The sequence below is a fragment of the Giraffa tippelskirchi genome, chromosome 9 (assembly GCF_054371585.1).
Source record: "Giraffa tippelskirchi isolate mGirTip1 chromosome 9, T2T-mGirTip1v1.2.pri, whole genome shotgun sequence".
In the NCBI taxonomy this organism is placed as follows: Eukaryota; Metazoa; Chordata; class Mammalia; order Artiodactyla; family Giraffidae; genus Giraffa; species Giraffa tippelskirchi.
The window spans coordinates 164,420,793-164,433,612 of record NC_137283.1 but is presented as its reverse complement, the minus strand read 5'-3'; the positions used below and the strand labels follow the sequence as shown (position 1 = coordinate 164,433,612).

At 49.9% G+C, this 12,820-nt stretch overlaps 1 protein-coding gene across 21 annotated transcripts in view; it reads right to left on the bottom strand.

Moving 5' to 3' along the window:
- LOC145521150 (uncharacterized) overlaps positions 1-12,820 on the bottom strand; it is a 38,266-nt gene that overhangs the window by 18,954 nt on the left and 6,492 nt on the right. For 2 of the 21 annotated variants that reach the window (XM_081529311.1, XM_081529316.1), the window contains exons 1-6: positions 10,628-10,707; positions 6,599-6,734; positions 5,090-5,232; positions 4,734-4,949; positions 2,840-2,944; positions 163-271 (exon numbers count right to left, since the gene is read on the bottom strand). In XM_081529311.1, the coding sequence (XP_081385437.1) occupies positions 163-271; positions 2,840-2,944; positions 4,734-4,859 (340 nt within the window). In that variant the 5' untranslated portion in view covers positions 4,860-4,949; positions 5,090-5,232; positions 6,599-6,734; positions 10,628-10,707. Of the gene's footprint in view, positions 1-162; positions 272-2,839; positions 2,945-4,733; positions 4,950-5,089; positions 5,233-6,598; positions 6,735-6,812; positions 9,815-10,627; positions 10,708-10,934; positions 11,111-12,820 lie in introns of those variants that run through there. The other 19 variants (XM_081529313.1, XM_081529317.1, XM_081529300.1 and 16 more) reach the window with 14 other exon arrangements.

The window sequence follows — 12,820 nt, the reverse complement described above, 5'->3', positions numbered from 1 at the left end:
ACCCGGCGAGGGAACCAGAGAAGGGGGTCAGAGCAGGGTGGACGACCTGCTGAAACCCACAGGCGCTCGCCACGGGAACATCTTCAGGATAATAAAACACTAAAAGGGACGTCTGGGAGCAAACAGGAAACGCGGAGGAAGAGCCGGCTCGAGGAGGCTCACCTGGGTCGTCCTTGGCTCGGTGGTCCTGGGGGGTAACTGCAAGAGCAGCTGGCGCTGGGGACCTCCTGCTGCTCCATTTCTGCAGACTTTGGGGTGATTGTTGGAGCACCTAGGGACAAGGACAGGCACAGAGCCCACAGGCCCGCTCAGCTGCCAACCTCCGGGCCAGAAACGACATGTCACAGGAGACCTCTCCCGCCGTCAGTGTTTTCGAATCGTCCGAGGACTCGGCCAGCAGCCCTGAGCCCAGCACTGCAAGAAGGGCCTTTTTGTTTTTTTTTCCATCTTACGTTTTGTTGTTGTTGTTGTTGTTGTTGAAGTGGAGTTGATTTACAGTATGCAGCAAAGTGATTCAGTTAAATATCTATATTCTTTTTCAGATTCTTTTCCCTTATAGGTTGTTACAAACTATGGAGCAGAGTTCCCTACGCTATACAGCAAGTCCTTGTTCGTTACCCGTTTCATCTGCAGTAGTGTGTACATGTTAATCCTAATTTATCCCTCTGCACCCCCTTTCCTCTTTGGTAACTATAAGTTTGTTTTCTATGTCTGTGGGTCTATTTCTATTTTGAGTGCAAGTTCTTCATTTATATCATATTTTAGATTCTACATAGAAGCGATATCATGTGTATTTGTCTTTCTCCATCTGATTTTACTCAGTATGATAATCTCTGGTTATGTCCACGTTGCTGCAGATGGCCTTATTTCATTTGTTTTATGGCTGAGTTATGCTCCACTGCATATCTGTGCCACGTCTTCTTTACCCTTCCCCTGTTGATGGACACCCAGGCCACTTCCACGTCTTGGCCGCTGTAAATAGTGCTGCTGTGAACACTGGGGTACGTGTATCTTTTCAAATTATGATTTTCTGTGGATGTGTGCTCAGGAGTGGGAGTGCTGGGTCATATGATAGTTTTATTTTTAGGGGCGATTTTTTTAAAATGTATTCTATTGAGGCATAGTTGATTTGTAATGTTTCTCAATGTCTGCCATACAGTAAGTTCAGTTCAGTCGCTCAGTCGTGTCTGACTCTTTGCGACCCCAAGGCCTGCAGCACGCCAGGACTCCCTGTCCATCACCAACTCTCCGAGTTTGCTCAAATTCATGTCCATTGAGTCAGTTATTCAAGGGGCCGTTTTTTGGTGCAGAGTATACAGAGCACAGCAGAGAAAATGATAATCAACTCCATTTGTTTGCTTTTTCAGCATTAAAGTCAAATAACATTAATATATGAAAATATAATTATTCTTAATAAATTTAAACTATTTAGAACGACAGATTGAGTATTCTTTCCAGACATAGTGGAATTTCTTCTAACCCTGGATTTTCAGTTCCGTATACAGATCAGCACTGCTCTCAGGTGCCACCTTTCCATGCTCAGACAGGGCTGGCTTTTCTACAGAGGCTTGTTCCCTCCCAGGAGGCCTTGCATGTCTGTCTTGAAGACTCCTGGGAAGAGCTTTATCTCCATCTTCACACGGTATCTGTTTCCCTGAGTCAGTTTTCTCTGTCTCTCTGCTTATTGGCTGAAATCGAACGTGGGAGTACTTTTGCATTAATGACAATCATTATCCAAAAATATCAGCAAATCCTCATGCTGGCCATCACAGAAGCTAGGCTGTTATAGCCCTGTTTTTCACGCACTGCAAAGCAGAATTCTTGATGTATCTCGTCTCCCATGCGATAGCTCATGTTCACACGGAATCGAGGAAAGTTATCGTTGATTGTCTAGAAGAGGTTTGCTATCACAGCAAAACAAATTGCTCAACACTGAATTTTAAAATATACAACAGAGATTTTTTCTACCCTTTGCATTATTCAAAAATTGATAACTTTCAGGTGTGAGCACACCAATTCTTCACTTGCATGTGCATTGATTAAGGAGTTATGTTACATGCTCCTAATTAATTCCGTTCAATACAGAACATAAGAGACAGCTTCGTCCCAAAGCAAACCAGAGACTCCACACAGTGCTGGAGCTTCGGACACTCCCCACCCCAATGACCCGAAAAAGATAGTTTTCCTACTTTTAATAAACACCTGGATTAGGAGATCCCAGACCCTCCTTCAAGGAATAAAATATTTTCTGCTCAGTAGAGGCATTGGGGCAGGAGGGCAGGACACCGGGCCATCCCCAGGAGTCCGGGGCTTTTCAGCCCAAGGCACCCATTACCCGATGCTGGCCTCCAGGTGTGGAGATGCCTCAGAGCTGAAGTAGCAAATATGCTGCTGGTGAGACTGGCTCAAGAGGGGCTGCCCTTAGCCAGGAAAATGCAGCTGAGACCAAATAACACCCCACAGGAGGCCCCCAGACCAGCAGTGTGGACTGTCCTGGGCACGAGCCGCAAGGACACGCGATGGCTGCAGGTAGACACGAGGATGAGCCAGACAGCGTCACGGCTGTGGTTACCTGGGCCCCGGCCCGAGGCTGGATTAGTAGAAATAAAGCACAGAGCCAGGCGTACGGCCCTCCCGCCCGTGGCCAGCTCCCTGCCAGGCCCTCTGCCCTCAGGGCCCTAGGGAGCCTGCAGTAAGGGAGGGAACCCCTGCTTTACCAAGAGGGAACCCCTCAGGGAGGCAGGGTCCCCCTGGGACGCTGCGGAGACACGTGGGCCCGGGGCCCCAGTCTCTGCTTCCTTTCACCGCTGACAAACCCGAGTCAGCTGGTGGACATTACCTTTCCTGACGGCAGTCCCAGGAGCGCTGCGCTGCGACTTCGGCCGGCGTGTTTCGGCGAATCACCCGGCAGAGGGGACGTTTTCCCGAAAGTAGACTCTGACACCTAAGACAGTTTATCACACAGAAAATTCAGGAAGCGAGGCCACATCTCCTGAGGTACAGTAACTGTGAGAGAAATGCACATTTAATCCATTCCGTAGTAACTACAGTGTCCTAGGGAGAAAACAGGGATACCAGGTGGAGGACCGGGGCGGATTCTCGCCTCAACGTGTGGAAGGTTCTCCAGGAACACACACCGCATCCCCCACGCAGCACCTCTGTGAGCTCTGCGTTGCTGTGTGCCATGGCCCACTGCTTGAAGACATTCCGAGACCCCCAAGGCAATGAGACCAACACCTAATCTGTGTCCTTGCGCTGCCTCTTCAGCTGAGAAAGGATTCAAGAAGCAAGAAAATGCCCCCCCCCCCCCCGTTTCTAGCGTCACTCACAGCTTATCTAAGATCTGAATTGGGAGATCCGTAGCCTCCAAGCTCTGAAGCCAGCAGCCCGATCCCTCAGGTAGGAGGAGATATTCTAAGTTACTCATCACTCAGCCCAGAGGAGAGCAGGGTGGGGAAGGGGCGGGGGTGCAGGGGGGTGGGGGGAGGCTGGTCCACTGTGCTTCTGAGTGGTCCCTGACCTTGAGGTCGTTGACCTTCTGATCTTCTGTCCCTGGAGTCATATCTGCACACAGATACACCTGTGTGCATCTAAGGTGTGGAATTCACATATGTGTCTGTTCCCTTCAGATCAGGCATGTACTTTGGAGGGCAGGCCTGGTCTCCCCCATAACCCTGTGATGGGGACAGTGCACAGACCTAAGGGATGTTTGGAAGCCTGCCAATTACAAGAGTTCAAACTGAGAGAGAGAGAGATGAGAGAGGGAGGGCCATCCGTCATATCAGAGACACCCTAAGTCCTTGGGCTTCCTGGTGGCTCAGCTGGTAAAGAATCCGCCTGCAGTGTGGGAGACCTGGGTTCAACCCCTGGGTTGGGAAGATCACCTGAGAAGGGAATGGCTCCCCACTCCAGTATTCTGGCTTGGAGAATTCCATGGACTGTATAGTCCATGGGGTCCCAGAGAGTCAGACACAACTGAGTGACTTTGATTTTTCACTTTCAAGTCCTTGAACTACAGACTCAGAAGCTCATACCATGAGTGCAGAGTGTTAGCCCTTCCCTTAACCCACTAGAGGAAACTCCCAGTTACATTTCGAGGGTGTTTATGTGGTTTCTTGCTGACTCCTGTGTATACAGTTCAAACGGTCCAGTTCTCTAGATGCGCGTGCAGGAAACATGCCAACACAGCAACAGAGGCCTGGCCACCCCACCATCTCTGTGGCATGTGCTCAGCCGCGCCACCCACACATGGAAGCTGGGTGCTGTGTGCAGGGAAGCAGAGGGGTCTCTTTCCCATCTCTCCATTAAGCGGTCCCAGTGTGTGGCCAGAGCAGCCCTGAGGCCTGTGGGCTGCTTCTGAGGTCAGCGAGTCGGTCTGGGTTTGGACTCTGGGCTCCCCAGGCACATGACTATCACTGGTATTAGGACGGACCCCCCCTCAGGGGTCCTGGCAGGGGTCAATAGGGGCAGAAAGCACAGACCGCCCCCATAAACCCGGGCAGCACCCAACGTGCTATTGCTTGGTGTTAGCAGATGTCTTTGCAGACAGACGCGCAGGGCTCCTGTGAATGCCCTGGCCCCCTCCCGACTGTAGCTGGTTGCTCATGGGGCGTGGAGTTGACCAGAGGAGGCAAGCCCTCCCGCCTTCTGCCTGGGAAGTGCCACGGTCGCCCAGCGCCAAGCATGCGGCTCTGTGGGAAATGCTCTGGGCAGGCAAACAGAAGCCCCGGTACCCGAGTGTCTGAGCGTCTTCTCACGTGCACTGAGCCCGCCGCCCTCCGCTTGGCCTCCAGGCGCTGCTGCTCCGAGGCCCTTAGCCTGGCCCGCAGCTCCAGGTTCTGCTTCACCAGCGCGTCCATCTGGGCCCGGAGCTCACGGTGGCTGGCCACCCAGCGGGCCTCCTGCCTCCTGAACTCCTCTCGGAGCCCCGAGACCTCCTGCTGCAGCCGCTGCGCCAGGAGAGAACAAGGACCGCTGTCAGGAGCCTGCGGCCGCCGGGCCCAATGCAGCCGGGAGACATATCCTTCCTTAACACTACTGGGGCAGGAGGAGGCTGCGAGAGGTCTCGCTTCTTCCTGCCTCATCTTACCCTGAGGGGTCAGGACAGCCTGGACTGAAGAGTGTGAGCGTTGAAAGGATTCAGACCCAGACTGTGACCTTGGCTGCTCCCCTTCCTTGCTGTGTGATCTCAGGTAAGGCACTTAACCTCTCTGGGTCTCAGCTTCTGCTCCTCTAAAATGATGATACACAGTGACCTCAGGCCATTGCTTTGAGAGGGGAAACCTATGCGCAGAACACTCAGTGCGGAGAATGAAAAACGGGGAATAGATGGTCGTTGTTGTTTTGCACTTCTCCACTCAGTTATGTCCAGCTTTCTATGTTAAGATACAAAACGTTCTTCAAAATTAGAAATATAAGGGGCTTTCCTGGCGGTCCGGCGGTTAAGAAGCCACCTTGCAGTGCAGGGGACACTGGTTCGATCCCTGGTCCAGGAAGACCCTGCATGCTGGAGGGCAACTAAGCCCAAGCACCACAACTGCTGAGCCAGGGCCCTAGAGCCCGTGAGTCGCGACTACTGAGCCCACGCGCCACAGCTCCTGAAGCCTGAGCACCCTCGGGCCTGTGTGCTGCAGCGAGAGAAGCCGTCGCAGTGAGAAGCCCGTGGGCTGCAACTGGACAGTGAACCCTGCTCTTCACAGCTAGAGAAAGCCCATGCACAGCAAGGAAGACCCAGCACAGCCACAAGTAAGAATAGATAAGTAAAGAAATAAACATCCTTCTAAAAAAGTGGATGGAAATTACCTGTTTAAAAAAAGAAATATAAGCTGTTGGGCATAACAAAGGAAATGTTCTTTGTATATAAGAATAAAAGCTGTTTTCAGAAAAGAAGATATTAATTTGCCTACCTTAGGAACAGTTTAATAGAGAGACTTAGAAGAGAGACAAATTAAGTTTAAAAAACTCTAGAACTTGAGAAAGATATTTTCCTTTTATTGAGATTACCTCCAAAAAATAATTAACATCACATTTCTAAATTAACTATTAAAAGGAAAAATAACACAATTTGAAAGGAAATTAGTAATTATATTATTCTGTCATTTTCTTCTAGAAACAGTAGGAAAGACATTGCATTTCCATAGTGAATTAAATTTGTATTCTTCTTCTCCTTACCTGTAGGAATTATTCTAAAAACACCAAGTTCGTCAAGGCTGATGCTGCAGAGCTTCTGGGCAGAGGGGTGGGCTGACAAGGCCCAGAAGCCTGGGCGTGGTTCCCTGCCCTCCAGACCCCTGGTTACTTTCCCCACACAGAACCCGTGGTCATGAAGGGAGGAGCGGGGAGCAGGGGAAATCCAGAGCTGGGTCCCCAGGACACAGTCGGGCAATGATTGGTAAGAATGGGTCAGCACCAGGGACTGAGCTGCCAGGCCTGCACCCCCTGGACCTTCATCCCCTGCACCTGCACCCCCGAGGTTTGCACACCCCCAGGCCTTCATCCTCCAGGCCTGCACTCTTCCAGGGCTGTACCCCCTAGGTCTGCACCCCTGGGCCTGCATCCTCCAGGCCTGCACCACCCCACAGGCCTGTGCCCCGCTCACCAGCATGTCCTCAGCCCTGCCGTCCTCTGGGGAGCGCCCGGCTGCTGTCTCGGGGTGCGGCCCAGCCCCGCCATCCTCTGGGCAGCCCGGCTCCATCTCTGCTGCCTCCTCGGCCCCCAGGTGAGCCCTCAGCATTCTGAGGAGGGAGCAGAAGGTCAGTGGGCAGGGAGGGGGTGCAGGCCGCCCCCCCACTGCAGGATGGGACCCCCCTCACGATAGTCCATCTCAGCCTGCGTGGTGCCTGCAAAGCTGGCTCACGGACAGGCCATGGCGCTGTCTGCAGAGCTCCCACGGAGGGCCGAGCGGTCACACACAGGCTCTGCTGGGCGGTGGAAAGAAGACGCGTTAACTCATAGGCATCGGGACGCGCAGACGGGACTCCGGCTGGCCCCGCGACTGCGGGTGTGCTCAGGAGGGTCTCCATGGGAAACCGAGGACCCCCGCTCTGCACTCAGTATGAGGGGCACGGTCCAAACAGCTGGAACGGACCCTCCGTCTGCTGTGCTGAAGGAGTGGCTTCTCCAACACCCCCAGCAGGCCGAGTTTGGGCCTCAGCCCAAACTGACAAGGAATGCCACCCTAGAGAGGGTGTGCTGGCCCTGCCCCAGACACCTCAGGCAGGGGACGGGTCTCCTGCCTTCAGGCTGCGGGCTTTCGACTGTGGAGACTCCTGCGGCTCGCGGCCAGGCTGGGTGCAGACACGGGAAGGAACCGGGCTACCGGGACGGCGCATCCACTACCGCCGCACCTCACAGCAGCAGAAAACAGAGCTAAACCCGAGAAACCAAGTTCCCTCAAACACAGGGCATCCTCTGAAACCACCCTCAGCTGACGGTCTTTCCTTTCTGTTTTAAAGAAACCCAGGCCTGTATCAAAATGAGGATTAAGGCTGACTCAGTAACAGGCGAGTGTGGCCTTGAGTACAAAATGAAGCAGGGCGAAGGCTAAGAGAGTTTTGTCAAGAGAACGCACCGGTCATAGCAAACATGTTCTTCCAACAACACAAGAGAAGACTCTACCCACGGACATCACCAGATGGTCAACACCAATATCAGATTGATTATATTCTTTGCAGCTGAAGATGGAGAAGCTCTGTACAGTCATCAAAAACAAGACTGGGAGCTGACTGTGGCTCAGATCATGAACTCCTTATTGCCAAATTCAGACTTAAATTGAAGAAAGTGGGGAAAACCACTAGACCATTTAGGTATGACCTAAATCAAATCCCTAACGATTATACAGTGGAAGTGACAAATAGATTCAAGGGATTAGATCTGATAGACAGAGTGCCTGAAGAACTATGGACAGAGGTTTGTAACATTGTACAGAGGAGGGGACCAAAACCATCCCAAAGAAAAAGAAGTGCAAGAAGGCAAAGTGGTTATCTGAGGAGGCCTCACATATAGCTGAGAAAAAAAGAGAAGTGAAAGGCAAAGGAGAAAGGGAAAGATAAACCCAACTGAATGCAGAGTTCCAGAGAACAGCAAGGAGAGATCAGAAAGACTTCTCAAGTGAAATAGAAGGAAACAATATAATGGGAAAGACTAGAGATCTCTTCAAGAAAATTGGAAATTTCAAGGGAAATTTCAGGCAAGGATGGACACAATAAGGGACAGAAACCACAAAGACCTAACAGAAGCAGAAGATATTAAGAAGAGATGGCAAGAATACACAGAAGAACTGTACGTAAAAGGTCGTAATGACCTGCACAGTCAGAATGACCACGATGGTGTGATCACTCACCCTAGAGTTAAACATCCTGGAATGTGAAGTCAAATGGGCCTTAGGAAGCATTACTACAAACAAAGCTAGTAGAGGTGATAGAATTCCAGCTGAGCTATTTCAAAACCTAAAATATGATGCTGTTCAAGTGCTACACTCAATATCCCAGCAAATTTGGAAAAACAAAAACAAACTCAGCAGCGGCCACAGGACTGGAAAAGGTCAGTTTTCATTCCAATCCTAAAGAAGAGCAATCCCAAAGAATGTTCAAACTACTGCCCTATGTGCTCATTTAACATGCTAGCAAGGAAATGTTCAAAATCCTTCAAACAAGGCTTCAACAGTACGTGAACTGAGAAATTCCAGATGTTCAAGCTGGTTTTAGAAAAGGCAGAGGAACCAGAGATCAAATTGCCAACATCCACTGGGTCATGGAGAAAGCAAGAGAGTTCCAGAAAAACATCTACTTCTGTTTCATTAACCATTCTAAAGCCCTTGACTGTGTGGATATCAACAAACTGGAAAATTCTTAAATGGAAGAAGATACCAGAATACCTTACCTGTCTCCTGAGAAATCTGTGTGCAGGTCAAGAAGCAACAGTTAGAACCAGGCATGGAACAACTTCCATGATTCAAAACTGGCAAAGAAGTACGTCAACACTGTATATTGTCACCCTGCTTATTTAACTTCTGCGCAGAGTATATAATGTGAAATGCCGAGCTGGATGAAGCATAAGCTGGAATCAAGATTGCTGGGAGAAATATCAGTAACCACAGATATGCAGATGACACCACCCTTAAGGCAGAAAGTGAAGAAGAACTAAAGAGCCTCTTGATGAGGATGAAAAAGGAGAATGAAAAGTTGGCTTAAAGCTCAACATTCAAAAAACTAAGATCATGGTATCCAGTCCCATGACTTCATGGCAAATAGAAGGGGAAACAATGGAAACAGTGACAGACTTTATTTCCTTGGGCTCCAAAATCACTGCAGATGGTGACTGCAGCCATGAAATTAAAAGATGCTTGCTCCTTGAAAGAACAGCTATGACCAACCTAGATATCATATTGAAAAGCAAAGACATTGCTTTGCCAACAAAGCTATGGTTTTTCCAGTAGTCACATATGGGTGTGAGAGTTGGACTGTAAAGAAAGCTGAGCACCAAAGAATTGATGCTTTTGAACTGTGGTGCTGGAGAAGACTCTTGAGAGTCCCTTGGACTGCAAGGAGATCCAAACCAGTCCACCCTAAAGGAAATCAACCCTGAATATTCATTGGAATGACTGATGATGAAGCTGAAACTCCAATATTTTGGCTATCTGATTCAAAGAGCCAACTCATTAGAAAAGACCCTGATGTTGGGAAAGATTGAGGGCAGGAGGAGAAGGGGGGAAACAGAGGATAAGATGGCTGGGTGGCATCAGTGACTCAATGGACCTGAGTCTGAGCAAACTCCAGGAGATAGTGAAGGACAGGGAAGCCTGGCGTGCTGCAGTGCATGAGATCACAAAGAGCCGTACATGACTCAGTGACTGAACAATAGCAACAGAGGACATCAGTGATTGTCCCAGGGCCAAGGACTTGGGGGAGGGGGCAGGCTTACAAGCACAACAGAAACTATGACACCTACACCTGTGCATAAACAGAAATGCAGTTATTCATAAACTTCAAGCTATATTAAACATGAAAGTGAAAGTGAAAGTCGCTCAGTCATGTCCAACTCTTTGCGACCCCATGGATTGTATAGTTCATGGAATTCTCCAGGCCAGAATACTGGAGCGGGTAGCCTTTCCCTTCTCCAGGGGATCTTCCCAACCCAGGGATCGAACCCAGGTCTCCCTCATTGCAGGCGGATTCTTTACCAGTTGAGCCACAAGGGAAGCCCAAGAATACTGGAGTGAGTAGCCTATCCCTTCTCCAGCGAATCTTCCTGACCCAAGAATCAAACTGGGGTCTCCTACTTTGCAGGCAGATTATTTACCAACTGAGCTATGAGGGAAGCCCATATTAAATATGAGAATGAGCAATTTAACCACAGTGACAGATAAGTAAGAAGTTAAAAGCATTTTTTTGTGAAGAAAGATAATCAAAAGTACCAACAGCAAAGACTAATGAACTAATAATTCCATCATCCCATCCCCAGCTGGGTTTTACTAAAGTTTCACTCAGAAGTTGGCCTGAGTGTGCCATTTTTGTGGCTCTAAAAAGGTACTGCTTTCCTGTTTCTCTAACAGAATGAGTATCAGCTCCAGAGGCCGTCTTGGCGAGACTCCCACCCTCGGCCAACCCAACAAGTCCTGCCGCCTCACCTAGTCCAGGGTGGTCACCGGGCTGGGTCCTGGTCCCCCCATAGCCACCCTGACCCTCCCACTCCTTCTCAGGGAACAGTGATTGATTCTAAACCGCCTCCCCGTCTTAAAGGGGTACACGCGTACCACACTTCCCAACACTCTGGCTAGCTTTATGATTTCATAAAGTTAAAAGACAAATATTTACAGACACGTGGTTTGGGTATAGTCAGTTCAAAGTCAGCGGAATATATTACCCACATAGGGAACTGAAGGGGGTGGGATTCCACCTCCCAACTGACCGCCCACACCATGTTTAACATCATACTCTCCATGCACAGCGCAGAGCAAGGCCTCTTTTCTCTTAGCCCGTGTTCTCGAGGACGTTAAGCTATCCTTTGACCCAGTATTTGCTAGAAGGATAGCAGGATCACTGCAGACAGAGGGAGTGTGGCTATGTGAGTCCACAGTTGGGGAAATAAATCAGATGACGCCCCTGGAGGTGGGGGAGGGGTGCCGACCCCAGGCCTGCAGACCCTGGACGGGAGGAGAGCAGGGCATTCTGGCAAAGCCGCAGGATTAGAAGACCTGGATGCGGGCCCTGGGGCACCTCGTGTCAGAGAAAGCGTGCTCTCAACCATGCTGGCTGTTGCTGGGAGTTCTAGGAAGGTGCTGGAAGAAAAAGACATCTCTAGGCTCTTACTTATCTCCACGAAGGCATGATCCTGTGATTCAGTAGAAAGACTATTTGTGACTAACGCTGCCCACTGAGAAAACAGTTTGAAAGTACATTCCTAATGGTGTCTAATTAGAGAATCCTCTTAACAAGAACAGTTTGACCAGATCGTAATATTCTTCAAATATACCGGGGAGAAAACCATGGCCAAGATGTTTGAATTTGGAGTATGAGTTTAAATGTGCTCCTGGCTCTGGGGCCCCACTGAACGTGCCAGGTTGAGGAGCCCAGCTGGTGCTGAGTGGGGTCCTCTGTGAACACCAGCTCCTCTTCTCTCGGTCACGGGATTTCAGCACACCGGGCAGACCCCATCTCTCCATGTCCCCTCTCTGCCTTGTGAGCATCAGGTCAGAGGGTCACTTTTCCCCGAGGTCCCCCAGCCTGCAAATTTAGACGTGAATGTGGTTTCAGTTTTTGTTCGATGTCGATAAATGAAGAAGACTGCTTGGTAAACTGTGATTCTCTTTCAGAGTTTCCCGCACCCCAGAGCCCTGTGGGAAGCTGCCACCCACGGCGGGGCTGCCCAAGCAGGGTCACAGCTGAGGGAGCAGCCAGCTCATCGTAACCACAAGCCTGAGAAACAGGAAAGGGCGGGCCTGTCCCTGAGACTCATGCTTTGGTGGCCTGAGTACAGGTTCCCAGAGCTGAGCTAAGTGGAGCCAGACTGGAAGGTATGTCCCGGGTCACTGACGGAGCGATGGGGCGGCACTTCCGCCGGGTCGCGGCTGGGTCCCGGGGATGTGCGTCGGGCCGGGGCAGGGCCGGGGGCCCTGCAGGGTCCCACGGTAGGAGAATCCACTCCCCGGGCCTCCCCAGCTAGCCCCCCAAAGTATGTTTCTTCCCCCAATTCCTGGCCTAAAAAATCTATAAAGAAAACCAAAGAAACGTACGATCTTCTGTATCAACTTTATACCTATTTACTAAGAACAACAAAAATTAAAATCAAACACATACAAAGCCCTCCTATACCCTGGACACAAGTTCTGTCTCTTAGAATCTTTTGTAAAGTCATAGCTAGTGGCATAGACAAAGGCTCAGCTATAGGATATCCCTCATTGTATCTATGACGCTGATGTTCCAAATATTTCAAAGCATAATGACATGAGAAGCTATTTAAGATTACAGATAAATGGAGAAAAAAAATCCACTTTGTAAACATCTACTTCTGCTTCACTGACACGAAATCCTTTGACTGTGTGGATCACAACCAACTGTGGAAAATTCTTAAAGAGATAAGAATACCAGACTACCTTGCCTGCCTCCTAAGAAACGTGTGTGCAGGTCAAGAAGCAACAGTTAGAACCAAACATGGAACGATGGACTGGTTCCCAATTGGGAAAGGAGTACGTCAAGGCTGTATATTGTCACCCTGCTTATGTAACTTACATGCAGAGAACATCATGAGAAACGCTGGGCTGGATGAAGCACAAGCTGGAATCAAGATTGCTGGGAGAAATATCAATAACCTCAGATATGCA